Consider the following 23,435-nt stretch of genomic DNA (forward strand, 5'->3'; position numbering starts at 1 on the left):
GCAACAGCTCTAAAAGGGGCAAATGAAGTGCTTCTGAAGGAATGTGATTCTCATCAGCTTCTATCTGCAGACCACCTGCCCTGGCCTCCCATGCCCCCCAGCCACACATACGACTGCGTGGCCCTTTGGTGGCACGTCTTGGACATCAAACTCCCCCTCTGCCCCAGCTCCCCTCACAGACTGGCAGCGACCATCACTTTTGCAGGCTGAACTCACTGGTGGTACCTAAGAAATAATTGCTTATCCCAACATACAGAGCTGAGGGCGTTTAATAAGCTGTGGTCTCAAAGCCATAATTACATCCTGGTCACAGGAGGGTGATGCTGCTGCTTCTTACAGGTCTGTAAGCAGAGGAGTTAAATCTCTTCTGGGGCATTGATCACAGCTGCTCCTGGGGAGCTCGGAGCCAGGGAAGTGAAGGATTGCTCCTGGTGGGACGTTGCTGTGCCACATTTACGCTAACAGATCCACAGCAGCCTGAAGCAGCTGCAGAAGTCAGGTAGAGGAGCTGAAGGCAGGCTGTGAACGCCTGGATTGGAGCCCTGACGGTGACTGACAGAGTCACAAACCGAATTCAATACTAAACAAGGAGAGATGCGTGTGGCCTATGTGCTGGTGTGAGCAGGGATCCGCACACACCTCACACAGGTGCCCTCCACGAGGGTGCAGGCTCCATGCCACAAAACCAGAAAGCTGATCTCACCAAATCGCCAGGGATTTCTGCCTGTTCAGACGCTTTGTCCTGTTAAGTGATGGCCATTCGGCTGCTGGGAACAGCTTTGTAGAAAATACCATCGGAAAGGTTTTCACTGTGCTGCTCACAGCCTGGGAGTAGCTGGCTGTGACAGACCCGTATCGCTCCCGAGCATCTCAATGCGTGCTGGCACGCCGCTGACTGCCCCCATCTCAGCAGGAGGAGGGTTTGGCCTGATGGAGGACGACCTTGGGAATGCAACTGCAGGTGCCTGGCACAGTAAAAGCTCTATAAATCTCCTGCTATGGCTGGTACAGGCGCTGGAGAGCAGCACGTTTACAGACGGTCTCAGATGAATCCTGGAACAGAGGGAGTGTACCCCACAAGGAGAAAATCTAGACAAAAGCACCACTTTTTGGTTCTAACCCAAGCTTGTTTTTCCAAACCGTTGTGTGGATTTCCAGGCTATCATTTCTTATCTCTCTGTTTCTTGGTGCATTGCTGACTCCATGCTGGTCTCCCACCTGTTTCGGATCCACTTCCACCCTTACCAAGCAGCCTCGTAATGCCTGACCCTGCCCTAGAGCAAAACAAAAACAGACAAACAAGGGTGGGAGGGGGCTTTGGAGCTATTTCATTCTACCCTGGTGTTTGTGTCTAATCCAAAAGGCCCGGAGGATTTTTCTCAAGGAGCTTCCATGTTAACAAGAGGCCCTTTCGAGCAGTGCTGGTAACGCTGAGCTTCTCTGAAAGTTCTTGTCTGAAGTGAAGAGTGGCAGGAGTAGTAATAACAACAGTAATAATGATGAAAAGAGGGGAATGAAGCAGATCTCCCTAACAGCACACCAATCAACATTGCTTCGTGCTGAATTCAAAGGGATGGAAATTAGTCCTAGTCGACTTTTATTGCATTAGCGAATTATTAGTGCTATCACCGCAGCCGCTGAACCACAGCTGCCTGCAGAGCTGGCGCTGCTCGGGCCGTTTTCTCCCGTTGTTAATCAGGCAGCCCAACAAACCTGAGCTCAGCTCGGCGGTGCAGCTACGAGGGGCTGCAGGCTGGGCAGCCACGCGAGGTTGCCTGGGTTTGACTATGAGCAAAAGCAAATGCCGGATCCGGGCATCTTCTGGGCGATGTACTGCATGTGCTGGTGGCTGTGTGCTCCCGTGCAGATGTTGCTGCGTGGGGACTTGTGGAGGTCAGCCCGGTTGCACCCGTAGCGATGCTCTGCAGGCTCTCACTCACCGGCCCTTTTCTCTTGGCGTTGGTAAGGCTCCTGCCACCCCCGAACATACCAGTTTTAAAATGCCGATGTAATCCTAAATGTCCCTGCCGCAGGGCGGCTGGCAGCCAGCTCGTCCGTGCCCGTTTCTGCCCTGCCATCAAATGTTCCCCCTGCCAGGTCTGCCCTCCCCGGGCTGTGGCACGAAGGCTGATCCCTTAGCCGGCCACGCTCCCCGTGGGGCTGCTGACGCAGCCAGTGCTCGGTCCCGGATCCTCCCCGCGTGTTCTGCTGGCAGGCGGAGGCCGTGCCCAGCGCGTGGCCCTTGGCTCCCGTCTGCCCGGGCAGGGAGAAGCGCTCACGGCCCGCCGAGCATCCGCTTCGCCTGAATCCTATCATTAACGGGGATTTCCAGGGACGATTTCTAAAACATCATTCCTGGTGTTTATGAGGTATTAGCCACAAGGAAATGCTAACTAGCAATTATTAGCTTACCCGCTCTCTTGGCTAGTCACTTTTGCTCAGAGGCAGATATCCCATTTTCACACAACCTTTTCCAAGCGTGGCACAATGCCGGGCGGATCACCGCTCCCCGCCTGATCCTGGCCTCTCCCGTGAGTGCCACGGGAAGGGAGCTGGGAGCCACCCAGCGGGGACACAGCCGGAGCCTGGACATCGCCAGGCTCACCAGGGGAAGGGGTGGGAAGGGGAGACAGGGTGCGGCGCGGTGCCCCTGCCTTGGGAAGGGAAGGGCAGGCGGCCAGAGGAAGGATGTGGCCGCCAGGTGCTGGCTCCGTGCCCCGCTGCCGGTCAGGGTTTGCTGGGGCCGGAGCTGACAGCGACCAGATTTTCCGTTTGAAATGGAAAGCAGCTGCTTGCCAGAGCCCCTCGGGCGAGCAGAGCACGGAGAGCAGGGGAGAGGCACCGTGCGCTGCTTTGCCTCCCCTGGTATCATCCAGGAGGATTCCGGGAGCTGGGAGATGGTGGGGGAGCGTGGTGGGTACTCATAGAAGGGGTGGGTGGGGATGGTCCCGTCCCTTTTCTGTGCTGACTTTGCCAGAGATTGCTTCTGGTGGCCGGGGACCTCCCGAGACTAGCCGTGCTGCACCAGGATGTGCTTGCCAGGGCTACCAAGCCCAGGCAGCGCTCCTCTTTTATCCACATTTGGGGCAGAAAATCCTCCTTTCCCACCCCCTAGCAAGCACGGGGGCCCCGCCTCACTTCATGGGTTTGCTTCAGAAGGGAGGGAGTCTGCGGGGCCTGCTCCTAGCAGAATCGGAGACAGGCAGACCTCGCTTTCTGTGCTGCTGCAGAGGCGGTTCTGCTGCCTCCGGGCCTCACCTCCCGCAGTTACAGCGCCCGATTTTTGGGCAGCACTACCTGGGGTGCTGCTGGGGCATGTCCCAGGGGGCTGGGGCAGGTACAGAAGGCACAGCGGCGAGCACGGTGCCAGGCACCGGGGCTGCTCCATCCTCACTGTGCTCCTTTTCCACTGCTTTTCCTCGTGGGGGACAGACCTTGGACCATCTTAACGCCGATTTGGGTGTTGCTGCTTCCTACAGAGGTACGAGACAACGGAGAAGGCAGAGAGGGGATTTTTCTCTGGAATTACAGAAATGAGTCTTAAAACCAGAAGGTGCGTGCCACTGGTGCTGGCTTATCAGAAGGGCTGTCCCTGCCCAGCAGAGCCGACTCCTGGGAGCGCGGCTCAGCCTGTGAAATACTTAGCAGAAAATGTTCCAGAGAGGCTTATCCGTTGCTGAGCCACAACATCCATCTCACGAGCGAGCCTCGGCTGCACCTGGAGGAGTGCCCTTCCCCTGGAGAGCCCGAGAGGCTTTCAGCGCGGTGAGACAAGGATGGAGAAACAGAAGAGAACACGGGTGCCTGCTGCTGTTACAGTGGGTATAACCATCCCTGACTCCAGACGAAGACACAGCCAAAGGGTAGGGCAGCATTTTGACCGTCTCAGCCAGGGGCTGCTGCCCCACGCCCGCGGCACGGAGGGATGAGGCTCAGAGGAGCTGTGGGATGCTGTCACCCAGCAGTGCGTCATCTTCAGAGGAGACCACGAGGGCATCCAGCACCCGGAGCCACTGTGCTGCTGCCCGGGGACATCCTGAGCACAGCACCAGCCCCCGCAGGCACCCAGCTCCCCCTGTGCTGCTTTACCTGGTGGGTGAGGAGGCAGCGAGGTGGGAAGCGTTTCTTTCTGGTGCTACAGGACGAGATGTGCTGCTGTGAGACGCCAGGATGCCCCAGCAGCTTCAGTGGGAGCCTGTTCCCTCTCCACGAGACAGGCTGGCCCAAAACAGTGGGGCAGTGGCCAACAGCATCAAGAGATGCCGAGCCCCTGCCCGCCACTCGTGGGAGGCTCAGCCTGCGGAGCTCCGGCACCTCTCACGTGTCAGAGGTGGGAGGCAGAAGGAGCCAGCAACTGCAGCCAGGGTAAAATCTCGTATCCCATTTAAAACTCTAGCTCTGAAGCCTGGAGCTTGTATCGATTTCCTATAACAGTCAGTCTCCGGCAGAGGGAAAACTCAAGAAGCCATCAGCTCTTGCGGAGTGCAATGTCAGGTGCTAAGCAGGAAGGCAGACCTGTGACGCACCACAGGGCGAGATCCTGCCCAAAACAGGGCTGTTGCTGCCTGTTGCTTGCTTTCGCCAATAAACGTGCGCAGACTTCGTCTCCTGTTTGGGAACGGGCGTGACAGCCACTGCAGGGTGAGGCCGGGCAGAAGGGAGCAGCCGTCCCCGCGCCGCACACCTCCTCCCCTGCAGTGCATTCACTGCAGTGCTCCCCCCGGCAGCACGGCCAGCCCTTCCTTTTCATCCCAGTAAAATTCCACACAAGAGGGACGCGGCAGAGATCCATACGGTAGGGACACAAAACAACCCCCATGCGAGGGGGCTGCGCCAGGGGCGCTTCTCTTCGCAGCTCTAACCCCGTTGTCACTGCGGGTGGGAGGGAAGTGCTTTCCCTTTCAAACAGCTCTCACTTCCGAAGGCGAAATGCGGGCACAGAAGGTGCAGAAGGCGCGATTTGGTTGCGCTGACCAAACCTCTAAGAGGTGACCAAGTGGCTTAGGTTGGGCTCCATCCCTGCGGCGGTGTCCGGCCGCACCAGGAGGGGCTCGAGCTGGCGCCAGGCTGCGGGGACCTCATGGCACTGCTGGCACCCCCCTGTCCGAGGCTCTGGCACCAGCCCCCGGTGTTTGGGGCGGTTTTTCCGTACCTCAGCGCGCTTCCCTCAATGCAAGCAGCGGCAGCAGCGGCGGGGCCGGGAGCTGTCGCGGCGGCGCGGTACAACAGGGATTTGCTGCGCTGCTTCGCAGCGGGCAGCCCGCGCCCAGACCAACACGGGACTGTTCCTGTAAGCCCTCCTGCGGAGCTTTCTTCGGCGCCCCGCGCACCGGGGAGCTTCGCAGCCGTGCCCGTCCCCCCATCCCCAGGCGCCGGGGCCGGCAGGGGGCGGCCGAGGAGCTCCGCAGCCCCCGGAGCCCGCAGGTACCGGGCGGCCTCGCGGCTCCCCGGGTCCCAAGAGGCGCCCCGGGGAAAGGAGCGGGGAGCCCCCGCGCTGCCTTCACGGCCCGAGCAGCCCCGCCGCGGGGGGCTCCGGGCCGGCGGTTATCGCGCTGCACCCGCTGGCACCCAGCCTCCCCGGGCACGAGGGCCGGGAACCTCTCCTCTCGTCGCTGCAGCAGCTGCTTGTACCCTGCCTACCTGCTGCGGGCTCAGGGCGGGAGGCGGCGGGGAGCCGCCGTGCCCGCGCTGCCAGGCGGCGCTGGAAGGGGCTGGATTTTGTCCCTAAAGCCCCAGGACCCCTTCCCGAGGCACGGGCAGCAAGCGGCTGCGCCTCGGAATCCAGCAGCAGACGGAGGCGGATGCCCGGTTTCTGAGGTCGTGGAAGAGCCGAAGGAAAACCGAAGGAAAACCGAAGGAAAACCGAAGGAAAACCGAAGGAAAACCGAAGGAAAACCGAAGGAAAACCGAAGGGCTGTGCAGCGCCCACCCCACGCCTCGCGTCCTCGCCGGGGCTGCGAGCTCCACGGCAGGACCCCAGCAGAGCCTCCCGAGACAAGGGAGAAGCGGCGCTGCTACCAGTCCCGGGGCAAAGGGCCGAAGGACAAGCAGCCCTCGGTGCCAAAGCCCCGTGCTTCCGCACCGCAAAGTGTTTGAAGAGAGATGAGAGAGAAAAGCGCCAGCGTGAGCTCTGCTCAGCACCAAGCTGTGGGGCCCGCAGCTGCCGGCCGGCTGCTGCCTGCGCCGAGAGCCAAACGCAGGCAGCCAAGGTCCCAGCAGAAGGGCCCCGGTTGCTCAGTCGGCGAGCCAGGCCAATGACAAATCCACAATATGGTATATTTTATTTAAATTAACAAATCTACACGTTTTTCCAGGTTGCTTAAAAGCATTCTGTAAAAAGTGAACTCAACCTAAACAAAAAAAGAATATATTTTAATAAGACCCAGGGACTATTTCCGAGACAGATGAGTAGGGCTTAGGAATTAAGAAATAAAAAAAAGTACACACACGCGCGCGCACGCTCACACATACACACACCCCGTAAACAAATTGTTAGTGTTTGACACAAAATTTGGTTTTAAAGCTGCAATGCCCCGTTTGTAAAGAGCCTTTACAAAATGCAATGCTATCCTAAGCTGTAAAAGAAACCATGGACACATCTATGGGAACAACATAAATATCACGTAAGAACCCAACCTAAAAAGAACGTTAACGTTGCAAAGTCGAGCACTCAGCCAGGGAAATGACGGAGTTATGATTTTGAGCATTCGTCTAACCCACTTTGCAACAGAACAACTGCTGCTGTACATCGTGCCTGCTCTCCCCAGCACTCGTTTCTGTAGGTAGATGGCATATGGGTTGCACGTCGCCATCCATGCTGAAGGTGTGGTCCCGGGAGTTACTACTTACGCTACAGTGAGCACGCCCCCTTCCTTTTGCATTTCCTTTAACCATTTCCTTTGAGTACAGGGGCATCGGCGTCCCACTTTACAAAAATATAAACTTACCCCAGATGGTTGGTGTTCCAGTTCGAGTATCCCAAACCATCCAAAGCTCCTTCTTTAAGGAGCATTTAGCACTTTTTCTGTGCTACAGCGATCTCACACGTTCAGACACAGCAGCACGAGGGACTTCACGTGGCGTGTGGCATTCAGTGTCCCTCATCGCTCCCCTTAACAAAGCCAGGGAAACCCTTCTGCAGATGGGGTCTGCTGGGCACGCTGTGCCGAGCCCCGTTTGATGGTGCACAGCCTGGGGCTCCCAGCAGCTGAGGGGCTGTAAGATTGTCTGTGCTATCCTCTCTTTCAGAGCGGTAGCTCCAATAAATGGACTCTCAATGCCACTTCAGAGTGCCATTCTTACTGGGGCCGCAGCAGAGCAGCACCTCCTGGCGCAATGCATTTGGTGCAGTGGTCCTGGTGGGAAATGCAACAGAGAGCAGCAGTAGATTACCTTGTGGGGACAAAAGTGGGGTGGGGAGGTTGAGCTGCATGTTACTAGGGGTTATCAGATGCGCTAGCGCCAGGTACCAAGGCCAGCTGTGTCCTCAAGTTCTCTCCCAGGCCTTACGACAAGGTGGGTCCTGAGTAGCACCGACCCTTCTGGCTGTGTCCAAGCCACCAACACGTCTCGTAACTTGCCCCCAGCACAGCCCAGTTTAAGCCTCCACCCCATGCGAGTTCCCACTGCCCTGGCACTGCTAGCCGTCTGAGTCAGACCAGCAGCCACAGCACGGGGTGAGTGTCCTCGTCTGAAAAGCAGACGTCCGCATGACTGTGTGCCACGTGGATTTCCCCTGGGAAGGGCCCATCTCCTGCCCACCCTGGGGCCCTGCTCTTCTGCCCCCGGCATGTAAGCAGCAGAAAAATGAAGATGTATCAAAAAGGCAAGACAGAGGAAGACTAGAGCAAGGGGAGCCAAATGGGGCTGAGAACAGGCAGGAGCTGGCTGTGAGATCAGTACCTCTGGGCACTGGGACAGGAGCACACATTTCTCCTGCAATCCAGTTTTTACATTCCCCTGTATTTAACAAACAGCTGTGAAGCCTACCGAAAAAGCGTGTAGCTGCTTCTTTTACTACTCACATCTTAAATATGACCAGCAGTCTACCCCCTTCCCCAGCTCTGTTTCATTCAAGTGACAGGTTTGCTGTGGGGTTACAGAGCTATACCAAAGACCTCAAACACTGTTTGATGCAATTATAGATGAGTGAATTAAATGCTTTCAAAATGAAGCCTTAGTTCTGCTCCGTCCTCCCCATCCTCATGCGCAGGCACACACACACAGCCCAGCAAAAATGGCCCAAGGCCAGGTCTGCCACTTGTACCGTCTGAACGTGCGACTTTGCAACATTAATGCTTTTCTAGCAGATTTTTACGTGCTCAAGTGTAACACAATATACATATCCCTCCCCCAGAAATAACTACAACATATTAAAGAGTTTACAAATGTTATGCTCGGCGTCACTGCTCTGTGAAAATACACTAGATGCTGGGTGCTCAGAAAGCAAGTTACGTCGGACACATCTCCTGCAGGAGGGCGTTGTGTCGTCCTGTGTACTCCACTTTGTCTCGCGTCTCAGCCGCCGGGATCTCGGCCTTACTCCTGAGCCTCCTTGCGAGCCAACTTGTAAACCTCCGTGGGGCCGTCCACGTGGGTGATGGTGGTGGTGAGCTGGAGCTCCTCGCCGCTGCCCACTCCCAGGTCACCTGAGAAACAATAACGCCATCAGACTGCCCTCACAATACAGTATTGTGCAATTAAAAGGCAAAAAGATCTGTTTTGTTCAGCCCAGGCTCTCAGAAGCTACCTGAACTATGTTCCATCCAGTTTCTACGAATGCTTTTATTTGAAGTCATTTAGATATGAACATATTGTCAGATGAAGATTCCCGTGCTACTGGAGGCCACCGGAAGGAAACCAACAGCACTGCCATTCTCCCCTTGCCCCAGTTCCAATCCTTTTCCCACCCCTATGTTTGAGCTATGCAGTCACAACTGGGCAATACCAAAAAATTACAAAAAACAAGCTAAAACGTTTCAGACAGCCGTGGCTGAATATTCAAACCTGTCTAGCCTAGTCAATAATTAAAATGTCTGCTGGAACAACAGTGCTTTGAAGAACAAACCCTCGTTTGCGTAACATTTCAGTGTGCTGCATGTGCACTTTGGCAAAAAAGATACACAGAAATACCCCCCACTTTACATTGCTGCCTTCCTGTGGTAACCTTCACACGTAGATGATTTGGAGCCATTTACCGTTTGACTGATCTTCCCCATAATTCTTGTGTGACGGCGCGTACAGGAACATGAGTGCGAAGACGTAGAGGTTCCACATCCCGTAGATGCCGGTGAAGAAGGCGCTGTTCACCTGGATCGTGATGTCCCCCCACTTCCAGTGGCCTTCCGTCACCTGCCCGTGAGAAAGCAGACGGTCAGTGAGGCCAGAGTCACACACAGATGTGACCCCTGCGGCTCTGGGCTTGGAACAAATCCACGAGAAAAGCCTCGGTTCCCCAGGAGGAAGACAACATATGTACAACAGCATCAGTCACCCAGTCAGGGAAGCACTCTTTTCTTCAGCTTCAGCATGCAGGAAAGAAATGGTACTTACAGCGACTGCACCAGGATTCCTATAACTTTGATCTATCATTCCTAACCGTGGCAGTCTCTTTCACATTCTGCAACAGATGGCTGTCAAAGCTGGCGTGTTCAGCAAAGGCTGTCACACGAAGGGCAGTACCTCAGAGACAACTACTTACATCTGAAAACATCAGACTTCTATAAATAGGCCTTCTATACATGGGAAAGCAGCATGAATAATGTGAAGAGTGAATGTGCTGAATGCCTTCTTGCTGCTTCTGCCTTACGAGAGAGGCCCAGGCTGACTGCATCAGCCTTAGACATAGAGATCTGTCAAGATTTACCAAAATATCGTCAATATTAATACGACTTGAAGACACACACACTGTTCACAGTGAAGTGCTGCCTTTCCATTAAAGGGAGAGACACAAGGCAGCAGCATGCCTTTTCCTGATAGGAAGAGCTTTCCTGTGAAAACACCAGGATGTTCTGCTCTGAAGAGGAGCCACGGCAGCACAACCTTGCCTTCAGGGGAAGACAAAAGCTTAGCTTGGAAAGAGTAGCTGGACAAGATCGTTTGTGTTACGCCCATACGCAGTGACAGCTACAGTCATTAATACTCAGTGATTAATTGAATTGCCAAGTGGCATTTCTCATACCATTGCTTCAGCCTAACAGATTTTTAAGAGCAAAATCATCTGCTGCTGTGGTTTCCATTGGGACCCACCACATACCCCAAAGCGTAAGTGATGCAGTGAGTGAGACCCTGCTCCTGCAGATGTAGTTCTGTAATGTAGGATTTGCAAGGCTGTACAACTGTTCTCCTGAAACTACATGCTGCTTATGCTTAGGAACTACCATAAGACAGCATCTGTTTCAAAGATGTCACTTAACAGTAGACTGTTACTTGAAGTAAACCATCAAAGTATATTTAAACAGCTGTATAAGCTCATGCGTACAGAGAGACTGCACCATAGCTCGGAATAAATAGGTATATATCCTGCTAGAAACAACAGGGTTGCAAAGTCAAAACCAGGACAGGCTGAATTCTGGTATTTCTTTGTGGGCATAAAAGCCACCAGATTCTTTTAATGTGAACAGAACATTTTTGCTCTTGCTGAGTTCTCAGAAATGACTAAACTGTTTTGGCTGATATTTCAAAAAACACAGACCCTGTGAGCCAAAGGCCTTTGTGGAAGTTTCAGTGTTTCAAATACATGAAAACAACTTATTAAAAAGCAACTTATTATCAAATCTACCTATAAGACACAGGCCTGGTCTCTCTGAGCTGCAGGTAGCCCAACCTTCCTAGCACGTGGGGAATTTAAGGCTGATGTTTTCAAACACAGCTGAATTTCGTCACGCTCACCTGGCTCACGATGAAGAAGATGACTGTCATTGCTGCACAAGCCAGGGTGATGAGCATCAGGAACTTGAACCTAAAAATCAGCCCCTGTTTAGAGAGAAATGTCACTGGTCACATTAACAGAATCCACAAAAACCCATTTTTGTTTTTAGCATGTACAAGACACGAGTATAAAAAAAAAAAAAAGAAAAAGGAAAAAAAGGGTCCAACCCACGAAACCCCAAACCAAAACAACCTCCACCCACTCCTTTGTGCTGCATTCATGACAGCCAATATTCTCCGTTCCCCACACACGTCTGCATTCCTCCCCAATGCTCCGAGCAGGGTGTGCATGTCTGGACAGCTCTTGCTTTCCATTACAGCTGCTTTTGTGACTGATTTACGAAGAGTTAATGTGAGAGAGGAGGCAGGTCAGTCTCAGCTATGGGTTTCATCCAAGGGACAGCCTACCTGATAGCTCACAGCTTTTGTTAAACAAACATCTGTGGAGAGATTTTGGGTTTTAGCAAGACAACGGGACACTTGTACGGTGATAGCAGGGGTCTGTATGGGCTAATCCCCACCTCCAGAGACCCTCTGGCAGGGAACTGCAACAATTCTGAACGCTTGTCAAAATTACTTTGTGCACTACAAAAGAATGTAAATTATAATAAACTTTATGGCTCAAAATCTCTTGGCTGGGAATCCTACCATGTACTGTATTTGCTCTTGATAGTTTTAAGTTTTTACTTAAAAATTGTTTTGGTTTTTTTTTTTTTTTTTTTTTTTTTTTTTTAAACCATTTGGGGAATTTTGATGGAAATGTCTGTGTGCGCGTCATTACTGGGCTCCACAGTGACAACAAATGACCATTAGTTTAACTCTTCCAGACCAGATTCGTGCTTGCCAGATGGTTGCAGTTACAGCATGGCTGCAACAGCTCTACAATACAAGCCAACATCCTGTGCCTCTTGCTAAAGGGAAAGATGAAAAAAAAAAAAAGCTGAATATCTTGTGCAAATTCTCTCAAGTCTGATTTTCTATTTTTTATGTGCACCCCTGATGGGTGATAACCAGCCTGTTGAAACCAGAAGTGACCATCGTTATACACAACAATGCTGGTTATAAATATTTACACAACCATGAAAACAAGAGGCTCTCCCAGCTCAAGCAGCTAAAGAGAGCTCCTCATGTTCTGCAGCAGCTAAAGACAGCTAGGGCAGAAACAAAATTACAGGCTAAAAAAGCGGAAAATGAGCTGAGCAAGTTGGGTTTTGACCTTTGTGTGACAGTTTCTCTCCTGCGATTTGGTTAGGACTACCCCATAAATCTGAATTTGTGCCGTGGAAAGACTAGGTGGTTTTGGTTATACTTGCCATTAAACACAATCATTAATATTAGAGAAGGAGAAACTGAGGTACAGGGAGCACTTTCTCCCCGTAGTAATTCAAATGGCAGTTCGGGCAATTTTATTCTATCCCCCAACACACATCAGTAAACCGGGAGATGACAACCACTCAAAAAAAAAAAAAAAAAGCAAAAATAGAGCTGGCTTACACACCCTCCTGAGGGATTAAAATGGATCGGGACCAAAGACCCAAATAAAGAAAAAAAACGTAACAGCAGTTGAAAGGAACAAAAAGGCAGCTGGGGGACTTGAGAGCAGCTGATGAGGATCAGGCCTTCCAGTTCAGGCCTGTATTGACAGCGAAGGTTTTAGTGTAACCCTTAAGGGTGAAAATGCATTTTGAAAATAAAGACAGTACAACAAGCAGTGCCTACCTCATAATGAAGACAGCGAACCTTGCTCATTGCTGGCAGGCTTGACTGCTTTCCACTGATGTTTCTGAAAACTTGGAAGACCATAAAACACAGGAAGAGAAAATAAAGGCACAAGCAAATTCCTGCAACTATAATAAAGGCCATCTGAGCAGTGTAAGTTAAAAGAAAGTGACATGAAGTAATAGAAAACATCATTCAGGTGATTTACTTCTTCTAATACGATCAGGAAGGTCATTAATAACCTCCCTGCGGGATGGCCATGATGGCACCCTTGACCTGGATCCCCCACGTTGCCTCCCAGACCCTGACGTCCCGGAGCACAGCACCAGTGCTGGAGGTACCTGGCACTAAACCTACCACGACCACCTCTTCCAGTCACCACCAGGGTCCCCTGTAATGTCCAAGCCCCACCACACAGCCTGGCAACGGGGGAAGGAAGGTCTCCCACAGCCCACGGATATCAGGCAGGAGCACCCGCAGGATGGGACTGTCTCCCTCAGCTACCGACACCGAGCGCGCGGGCCTGCCTGAGCCCGGACAAGGATACAGCCAGCTCCGTGCCGACCTCGGTGGTCCAGATACTGTAGAAGGGGTTTTTCAGCTGCACTCCCCTGCAAAGAGGAGAAAAAACAGAGCTGCCACAGAGGCCACGAGGCTGACAGAGAGCCCCATGCTGCTTTCCCTTGTGGGTGAGGAGGACACGAGGTGGACACGTGTCTTCCTGGCCCTCTGGAACAAGATGTGCTGCTGCGAAGTGCCTGAAGGCCTCAGCATCTTCACTGGGAGCCTGCTCCCTTCCTCACGAGGCAGGCCTGCGCAGCATCCAGCCCCAAGGATCGAAGCCCTCGCTCCCCAAGGCACCTCGAGCCCCGTGCTCAGAGGTGGCCGCCGGCCTCAGCCCGCCTGCCCGGTGCCCACCAGCTCAGGGCAGCGCGGAACCCACCTCTCGCACATGTCGAAGATGAAGAGGCAGAAGGAGCCGACAGCTATGGGTCCAACCTGCTTCCAGTACCCCGAGAGGCGGTTCCGTTCGTTCTGGTCCTAATCGAAGGGTCAAGAGGTGGGGAGGAGGAAGAGAAATGAGGAAGAGCAAGTTAGCCAGCAGTCCTTTCATCAGGAACGAGACCCACAGCACTGTTTCCAAATCCCGACAAGTGAGGAAAAGGGAGCTGTCAGGTATTGCTGCGAGGGCCAGGGGGGCATGGAAACCACCTTCCTTTCTGTCACACCCACCATCATGTGCTCTCCGCAGAAGATGATCCAAAATGACAGGAGCATGGCATAGAAAATGCCTTGTCGAATGTCTCCGAAGAGCAGCATCCACGTCCAGTCAAAGCCGATGGAAAACCACTCCACTGGGATGTTAATGAACGTCATGGAAATTCCCAGAGCAAAGATCACCCTGGAGAGGGAGAAACACTATCTCTATCTCTTTCCAGTTTGCAGGGAAAAAACACAGAGCCATAGCAGCCAGAGGTGTGCCCAGTGGGTGACAAGAAAACCCGGCACTGTTCAGGCAGGGGCAGCAGATTATCACCAGGGCCAGGAGGTGGCACCTCCTGCCAGCAAACCCCCTGGCACTAAGCTCCTCCAAGCAGCCACGGGTGAATGCCACATCTTCTCTGGGAGGTTAGTGGGGAAGCAGAGAGACGCTATTGAGGTTTCTGGGTGCTCCTGGGTAGAGGGAGTGGACAGGAGAGGGAGAAGAGACGAATCCTGTCCCCAAAATACATGCCCTGCCTGGGAGCAGCCCACCTTCGCCAGGGTCACCTCACCCAGGCACACGCGCCCCGACTCACTTCTCCAGCAGGACGGGAGCGCGTGTCATCAGCGTGATCCGCCTCCAGTACCAGATCATGATGATCAGAATGCTGGGGGTGAGGAAGGTTTTCATGGCAAACCACACTTTTGTAAAGCCTCCGTTTTGATGGATACCCTAGGGAGAAACAAGGTGGAATGTGACAGCTGTACAGGTTTTAACATCATTACTCTATGCCTGTGCTTACAGGGGCTGGCAGGAAAGGCACACATTGCAGCGTTTGACATGTAAGCAGATGTAGACTCAACCACTCTTTGAAAGACGCGGTCTGACCAACACAGGGAAGGGAGCAGCTGCCTACACAGCATCCAGGCCATCTGAGCAGGCTTCAAAAGTCCCGTTGGAAACAAATGCCAAAACCCGCAGCTTCCATTGCGAGGTGGGAAGCGGTCTGAGAGAGCGGCACTTCTGACACAGCGTGGAAAAAACTGACAGCACTGCTCAGACAAGTAACAAGATACTCATGGAGCTAAGTCACCACTGGTGGGCAAAGCAGTGACCAAATTAATGCATTTCTCCAGACACATGCCCTCCCACCGCTGTCTGCAGCCACCACAGCCTGCTGGCTGACCGTTGCTGAAAGGGACAGCAGGAGGAGGTTTTCCAGCCGGCAGCACCCGTGGCCACCATGTCTCATGGTAGGGCAGGAGCAAGGACAGCTGACTGCCATCTCCAGCATCTGCTCGGCGACAGCCAGCTCTGAGAGAGACCCGGTCCCCTCCGAGCCCTGCTGCTCTGTGCCTCTCATTTCCCCGTGCTCTCATCCGTGACAGGCAGACAGGTCCCTGCACCATCCCACGGAGGGACGGATCCCTCGCGAGGGAGGGAAGTTAGGATGCCATGCACGTTTTCAGGCAGAAGCTACCCAGGAAGAAGAGCAGGACTTTTGCTGCGGATCGAGGAGGAGAACCAGATGGGCTGCAGGTGCCCCGGCTGGCTGCGGCACCGCGGGGCGCAGTCCCTCTGAAGAGGGGCAGCAAGGCAGACACTTACCACGAGGCGGATGTCCTTGATTTCCCCAATGCCCACATTAATGCCTTTCCTCTCGTTCACGGGCAGACGGATGTTGATGAGGTAGTACTTGTGAGCCACGCTGCCGATCTCCATGAAGGGAAGGAAGTCGCAGTCGTAGTGACGGCCTTCGGACTCCAGGGTCTAGCAAAAAGGCACAAAGTGGCAAGACTGTGGTCAGCCACGTCCTGCAAGGTGGGCGGCTGCACAGGCCCTAACACTGAACTTGCCTAAGAGCATTATTGGCACTGAGAGACCATCTGCTCATCCCCACCTTCTCTGAAGGCCTGGGGAGAATCTGTGCAAGTCTGGAGACTCACCAGTGGGTTGGGGACCTTTTTCCTTAAGTTTCTGATTGTTTTGGGTCAAGGTACTCTGTTCTCATTGCTAGCTGTGCTTGTCGCTTATAAGATTGCAGCTTGAGGCATTAAGAAGTCATTTTAAGAAACTCCCACCCCACCTCTCCCAGTTCTGTGAGTGCTGCAGCGTCCCCGATGGGCTATTTCCTTGCTGCACCTGAAGAACAAGGTTTTGTCCATCACAGAAGCTCAAGGTGGAAAGCTCCAAGTTCTCTGGAATAGTTTTGGGTAAACAGATCCCAAAGCCTTCAAGTTTCAGCCAGGCCACAACGTTAGAGGCCACAACAATTCTGCCTGCACCTGGATCTGTGCATTGACCTCCCACCTTTTCTTCCTTACCACCTGGCTTCACCCTTTCTCTTGTGCCACAAATAGAACTAAGCTGCATGTGGAGCTCATTAGATTTTCAAAGATTTTGAGCCAAGAGAAAGGTGACAAGTCTGAAAGATACAACTGAACAATTCTACGAAGCACCACAAAGGAAAGGAAGAGAACAACTCCCACCCCCAGCATCATCAGAACTCCTTACTTTTGGAGAGCCAAAGGTGCATTTCAGCTTCCTGATCTCTATCGCATGTGCTATTTCTTCCCATTCATCAAACATGTTATCGCGATACGCTAATGACACATCCAGGGTAATTTCTGCGTTTTCTTCTGCAAGAGGAAGGAAACACGGAGCTTGTTAGACACAGATGGTACAGAAAGGGAGGAGAGCCTCTGTATACGGAAAGGACCTATGAGAGGCACACAGTTATGGAGACGAATGGAAATTTTTGCATTCTGAATGTTTCAAATTACATTTTTCAAAACATTTCTCTCCCCTCTGGTAGAGAAGAAAGAACCTAATTCTTCCTGGTCATGGAGGTCTGATATCTTGCTAACATACCATGGTGTGCTGCTGTACTACGGTTGTGGGCGAAGAGCATTACTTATTCATATAGCATTAGAAACAATAATTCATATAAAACTGGAGCAGAGACAGTTGCCGAGACAGACAGTCCACCAAAAAGCAGTCCAGCAGACTTCACTGTGGGTTGGCAGAGGAGCAAGCAGACACGCTGTTACCCAGACTTTCTGCAGGTACTGCAAGGGTACGCAATAGGTCCTTCTGCTTTGGGAAGCAACGACATTGCATCGCAGGATTTACCTTATATTCACATTGAAATAGCTTTGATTTACAGAAAACCACACACACACAAAAAAAACAACTATACAACAGTATATACTGCATATGGTCAGATGTATAAAGAAGATCTATGCACCTAATGGTACACTTTGTTCGTTCAGACAGGGTCACATTCGTCGTCTACCAATGTAACCTCAGGGTTCTTCTGGCTCATCATCCATAAACACTAAGGCCCAACACCCTGAATAAAGAAGTCTAGAATAATCCCCTTAACACAGGGGTTTTCTAGCAGAGAGAGATTTTAAATGGAAGAAACAAAAAGGATCACAGAGATCTCTGAGTGAGGTGGGGAGGGGGGCACAGTGACACTACTGCAGGGTCAAAATGCCTCATCAAAAGCACAGATTGCTGCAGAATTGCCCAGAACTGCTCCTAAAAGATAAACCAGTGTTCCCAGAGCGATAGGAAAACACTACCCAGTTCCTTTTAAAAATAAAAAAAAAAATGAAAAATTGAAGGTGGCCCTGCTGGAAAAAGGAAAGGCCTGATAAACAACTCCACATGAAGGAATTGAAGTCTCCTATACGTATTGTTTAACCTAGGCAATTCTACACCGGGGCTTTGGGGTCCTCCCCCTGCACCTCCCAGCACTGGCTGGTTTCCACCCGCACGGCTGCACCAACTTGCACGCCAGCAAGCACACACAGAACTGAGGCACCCAGGAAAGGCAGTCACACCGAGCTTGGCTCAGCAGTTTCGTATTCTCCCATACCTGGAGGAAAAACTAGAGGGGCAGATCATGGATTAGGAGAGGTGAGGTGGAGGATTCCTGGGCTTCGGGTGCTGCAGTAGGCCAGCAACCCCACCCTGAACCGTGGGGCAGGAGGCATGCAAATGTCACACGGAGACCCGCAGCTCCAGCATGTATTTTCAGTGTTTTCAGCTCTCAGAGCACCGCTGTTCCTGTGGGAACAGCCGACCCATCCTCTCCTGGGCCTGTTCACAGTACGAGCACGAGGTTTACCTGCCTTTAAACACGCTCCTGCTAGGGTGCAGCCGGGAGGTCACTGCTGCAAGGAGGAAACAGGGCTAGAAGAGTCTTATTGAGGCACCATAAGCAAGCCAGCTCATGAGACTGAACGAGTTACAGTCCAAGTCTGCCAAGCAGCAACACATAAACACAGCTTAAAAACCCACGGCAAGCCCGCACCAGCTCCGCCAGATGTGAAATCCTCCCAATTACCAGGCACAGCTCCAAGGCGAGGCTCCGACAGAGGCACGCGTCCTGCAGCATGTGCATGCTACAGCCTCGCCTGTTTCCCTCAGCCACCAAACCCTCGGCGAGCTGCTGAAGGCCGCGCCAGCCCCGTGCGTTATTTCGCTGTGCCGGTGCCGAGGCGCCGCGCTCCCGCCGCAGACCGCTCGTGCCGGCGGGTCCCCGTGCAGGGTGCGGTGGCGCGCCTGCTGGCACGAGGTCAGCGACGCCCCCGTGGGCAAGCTGACACACACACACACACACACACACACACACACACCTCCCAGCAGGGCTCCATCACCACCTACATCCTGGGCAGGGGAGACGTGGAGGCGTGCGAAATGTCACTGCCCACGGCTCTGCACCAGGGGCTCCGTGGAAAAGGGGCTGTCGGCTCTCGGGGCAGCACCCTGCGCATGGGAAGGGGCTGCAAGGAAAAACATCGACGCTCGATGAGCTTTGAAGTTCAGCACAGAGGGCTGCACCGCGCCGAAAACAATCTGGTCCTCATAACTCTGAAGGAGACCGTTTGGTGTCTGCCAGCGAGCGGGAGCCTCTGAAGCGCCGCATGTCCCACATATTTGTCATCTCCTTCGGTTTTATTTGCGTGGGGAATACGTGGTGGCACACTCATCCAAACTGGTGGGAAGGGGCGTGGATGGGATCTGTGGTTCAGACTTGCTATTTATACAGTGTTTGGAGGTGGCTCTGTTCTGCCTTAATGTGGATGCAACAAGATTTGTCTGAGCATTTTTTCACGCACACGTGGTCTATACCATCCAGATTGATATCGGGTTCCTCTCCGCAGCAGCCGTTTGTTGGGTTTCCACGAAACAGGCATTTGCCGTCTGAGATCCGCTATTTAGGAGACCAGCAAAACCAGATAAATGGGAACATAAGGTTAAACTTGGCCCAATTAAAAAGAACTACAAACTTCATTTCAGAAGCCATAAAACCAACTGGAATGCTTGGGAGTAAATCCAACGAAAACAGCTTTCATTATTTCATCTTGGTAATCCAAACGCTGCTGCTGCCATTGAGGATGAAAACCAGACGGCAGAAAATATATACCAGCGTATCTCTTCAGAGCAACGCGTTATAATCTCCCTTTGAATTTCCATCATGCTCTGGATCAGGGTAACCTCTCCCAGTAGAGCAGAGTCTGGACGAAGGCCCTCCAGGGCCATCAACACCAGATACGTAAATCTTCGTAGGGGGAACAACCAAGGACAGGGACACGCTGTTCGGCAAGAAATGAATCTGAAGGTTTGCAACTCATCCGCATTAATACTAAAACGGAGGGTGGTGCACAGACAAGGTGGGGGTGCCCGGCCTCCCCCAGCACGGCAGCAGCTCTCGTGCAGCCCTCGCAGGCTCGCAGCGCCCCCCGTGCCTCCGCCTGCCCGCAGCAAGGGGCAGAGAGGCAGCAGCTGACGTGCTGCCGGGCCTAGCCTTGAGATAAAGGAGAGGTGTTTCAGAGCAGTGCTATTTACTGTCAAAACAGTGCATGGGAGGAACGCGCAGGAGGCAGGAGACTGTCAGACAAGTTGGTTTTTACTTCTGCTTTCTTCTTTTTTCTTTTTTTCCCCCCAGACACACTCAGCCATGCCCTGGGAACAGCGTGCTGCCAAAGATAAAAATCAACAGCGGGGGAAAGTCACGCAGCACCCGCACGAGCTGCACAAAGACGATTTTCTCACTGCTATGAGGGGATGCCCTCCCTCCGGGACACCTCCGTGCCCTCCGAGCACTCTCCTGGCAGCTCAGGCTCCTTGTCCCCAGCGCTGGACCTGGGACCCAGACAAAGCAGCCCATGGCCAGCTGGCTGCAGGAGTGACACAGCCCTGCGGGGGAATGCGGGGTGTCTGGGGACCAGGAAGCATTACAGCAGCCAAATCCTAGCGGGGTCTCGGGTCGATGGCACCAGCTGAAGCCAAGAGATAAGCAAACAGCTTCCTAATTTTCCTTCTATAAAGAAGCAAATGCAGGCTGGGGCCAGGTTCAGAGGAGCAGGGACAGAGAGCAGAGTACTTTAATTATTCAAGGCTGAGCCACAGCAGAAGAGAAAAAATACAAGGGAAGAAGGAAGAGGACAAGCTGGCATCTACCTGCACTCAGCTTTTCAGATGCTACCGTACTCAGGGAAAGCCATTACTCAGTTCCTCCATGCATGCTAAACGAGATTCTCCAGAATTTCCTGACAAAAGGTACAAATACATAGATAGAAATCTGTCTTACCCAGCACCAAGAGATGGAGTTGTGCTTGCCAGGCCTGTGGCAGAGCAATGCCTCAGCAAACCTGGCCACACAGACCTCGTAGATAAGGCCTGTGTAACCACCTCTGATACTAGCAGCTCCAGTACAGAGCGACAATCTCGCTAGTGTCACAGGTTTATCTTAATAAAAAAAAAATAATTAAAAAAGACAAGTTTGTTTAGCTAACTGCATGTCCCGTGGATGACCAACCACAGTAAGAGATGATCTCAGTGGTGCTTCCAGCTCAGATTTCTCAATGACGCCCCAGCCACAGGGCTACAGAAGGCTGCGGGGAGGAAGGGGCTGCTCGGTATCTCTCGTGCTCTCAGCACTGACAGCCCCCACACCTTACCCTTTTTTCCCTGGTGTTTTACTGCTGATTATTCAGTACCCAAGATCTTTTCCATGATTCACTTTACAGTGCGTTATTCGCACAGGGGATCTTCACTCGCACAACAATAGTCTAAAAATAGAGACGTAGTTTTGGGGATGGCTCCGTGCCAGCTGCATGCTAATACGGCTATCTGGGAAGAAGTGTGTGCTAGCAAACAGAAGTGTTAGAATTGTTCACAATATGCCTCTGTGCTTCACTAGCTCTCTGAAGTTACAAAAACCTCCAAAGAGACACAAATTACAAGAATCCGAACAGGAGCACGCAGCACAGCCATGCTGTACACCATTTCTTTCCAACAGCAAAGCAGCAAGAAGTCTCTCACGTATTAATATTTTAAGTTCACTGGATATAAAAATAGAGGAAAGCATGTTTTTTTAAACAGAAAACTTGCAGAGGCCCCTCCATACTGCTACGCCCTCCGATAAATAAAGGCGCCATTACCTAATGCCCAGCCCAGCGCAGCCGTCACTTTGTACTCCTGAGGGACGGCTCATTCATCGATGCCAAACCGCTATTAAACCATTTCATGTTTATTTTTCCCCGAGGTGACACCGGGGCAGGGCAGCAGCTCTGCGGTGCCTGCATGCCTGCGGCAGGTCCCTGCTCGGCAAGGGATGGAGGTACAGGAGCTATGGCTCCGCACGTACACACGGCCACGCTGCAGCACAGCTCGGGGAGCAGGGCCGATGTTCCCTGTTCAGAACACTACTGCTTGCCAAGTGTGAAGGGCCCGGGCCCGTGGCAGTATGCCAGGCCAAAAAACAGTGGTAGTAAAAACAAATAACACCCCTCCAGGATCACAGCACACCCTCCAGTACCCCATCCACGGGCATGCAGCAGCTGGAAGCAAAGCAAAGGAAGAGGGAGTGCTGGCAGGGGACCCGCGGGACCCTCCCGTCCCCCATCCCTCCCCTGGAAGGGCCTGCTGGTTCCAACGATGGGAATGAGATCTAATTGCAGGGTAAGAGAGAAACACTCCAACTTTCACAAGCAGCCTTTATGCGAGCTGGTGGCCGAGCCCCAGCTGCTGGCAGCCGGCATGGTGTCACACTGCTGCTGCACCCTGCAACCCGGCCCTCCTGCAGCTCCATGCTCACCCTAACCCTAACCCATAGCCCCTCTGGCTGTGGGGGCAGCACGGAACCCCCCTGCCACAGCTTTCGTGATGGAGGTGCGGGCAGCGTGTCTAGTTTCTCTTTGTGCCTCCTCCCCCTCTTCTGGAGAGGGTCTGTTTTTCAATGACTGAATGCACAGTGCATTGAGAAAGGATAAAGACAACTTGGATGAGAGATTAAGTCCAAGTCGCTGGCAGCTCTGCACGAGGGATAAACATGAGGGAAATAAAATTCAGCTGTTTAACAGCTGAGCTAGGTCCCAAGCAGTCGAATGCAGCAGGGCAGCTCCTCTGCAGGGTAGGATCCCAGCAGGGTGTTTCGGACGGCATTTCAGATGGTGTTTCGGGTGTCCCCCAGCACTCAGAGCAGCCCACTGCAGGGCAACTCCTTCCTGATGGGTGACAAGCCTGGGGTCCCCCGGCTGCTCCTGGGGTGCACTGAGCACACAGATGTCCCCCATGGGCACAGAGACATCTTCCCAACGCTGCTTTGAGAGAAGAAATAAGGTGATCTCACCTTTGGGGAGCCGATTCCAACTGTCTGGTAAATGAAGCTCATAAAACTAATGCAGAGTTAGCAGCAAGATACAGACACGCATACGTAATTATTTTAAGTTAACAAGTTTCTTGCTACCTTTTTTTTTAATTTATTACGACACAATTTAGCAAGCAAGAAGTGTGTTATTCACTGGTTGCTTAGATTTCACACTTAATTTACATCTGACTTCAGCTTGGCATAAAGTGTAGGAAAACAGCATTTTTAAGCTTTCCTCAGTCAATGAAAGAAAACCCTGAAGATGTGCCAAATAAGCTCAACTGAAAACAAAGTATTAGCGTGCCATGTCTCCCAACACTTCTTACAAACTAAGAACACCAGCAGCCACGACCAGAAACCAAGCCCCCTGGACTGCAGAGCTGGTACAGCTCATCCCCCAGACCTTGCTTTTATTAACCAGAGATGAGTTTTTCTGTTTTTTCATCTCAAAGAAAATTTGAGTAGCTGTTTGGCACCCCAGCAGCCTCTCCAGGCACAGCGGCCTGCTAGAGCCACGCAGCCAAGGCCCTGGTGAAGTTACAGAGCTGCTCTCCATATGTTAGATAATTACAGGGTTAAGAACGTGCACGCAAGCTTTAGAAGACCTCATTTTTAGCTTCCCTCGATGACGACACAGCACACAGCTGGGGAGGAGCAGGCCCCTTTGACCAGGCAGGGCGGTGAAGGAGCCGCAGACGCTTTGCTCCCCGCGGGCACCCGGGCACTCGAGCCAGGCCCGCGAAGAGGCAGACGGCAGCAGGCAGAGAGCTGCCAAAGCCCCAGGTTGGACCAGTTTGAGAAGTAAATTGTTTATTTGTTGTTAGGTTATGGCTGTTAGAGAGAGGGATTTTCCAAAACACTTTACAATGTGCAAACACGCCTACAGCTGTTCTTTCAGTAAGGGGCAGAGCAGCCTGC

General features: G+C 52.6%; 1 protein-coding gene across 2 annotated transcripts in view; it reads right to left on the reverse strand.

The window, feature by feature from the left end:
- Positions 1 to 6,262: 6,262 nt before the first annotated feature.
- Positions 6,263 to 23,435, reverse strand: part of WLS (Wnt ligand secretion mediator) — a 32,244-nt gene continuing 15,071 nt past the window's right edge. For both annotated transcript variants that reach the window (XM_035564463.1, XM_035564464.1), the window contains exons 3-12: positions 16,367 to 16,491; positions 15,461 to 15,622; positions 14,448 to 14,584; positions 13,882 to 14,050; positions 13,592 to 13,689; positions 13,196 to 13,259; positions 12,649 to 12,792; positions 10,891 to 10,974; positions 9,198 to 9,351; positions 6,263 to 8,648 (exon numbers count right to left, since the gene is read on the reverse strand). In XM_035564463.1, coding sequence (XP_035420356.1) covers positions 8,539 to 8,648; positions 9,198 to 9,351; positions 10,891 to 10,974; positions 12,649 to 12,792; positions 13,196 to 13,259; positions 13,592 to 13,689; positions 13,882 to 14,050; positions 14,448 to 14,584; positions 15,461 to 15,622; positions 16,367 to 16,491 — 1,247 coding nt within the window. In that variant the 3' untranslated portion in view covers positions 6,263 to 8,538. The remainder of the gene's footprint in view (positions 8,649 to 9,197; positions 9,352 to 10,890; positions 10,975 to 12,648; positions 12,793 to 13,195; positions 13,260 to 13,591; positions 13,690 to 13,881; positions 14,051 to 14,447; positions 14,585 to 15,460; positions 15,623 to 16,366; positions 16,492 to 23,435) is intronic.

Source organism: Cygnus atratus, chromosome 8 (assembly GCF_013377495.2).
Source record: "Cygnus atratus isolate AKBS03 ecotype Queensland, Australia chromosome 8, CAtr_DNAZoo_HiC_assembly, whole genome shotgun sequence".
Taxonomy (NCBI): Eukaryota; Metazoa; Chordata; class Aves; order Anseriformes; family Anatidae; genus Cygnus; species Cygnus atratus.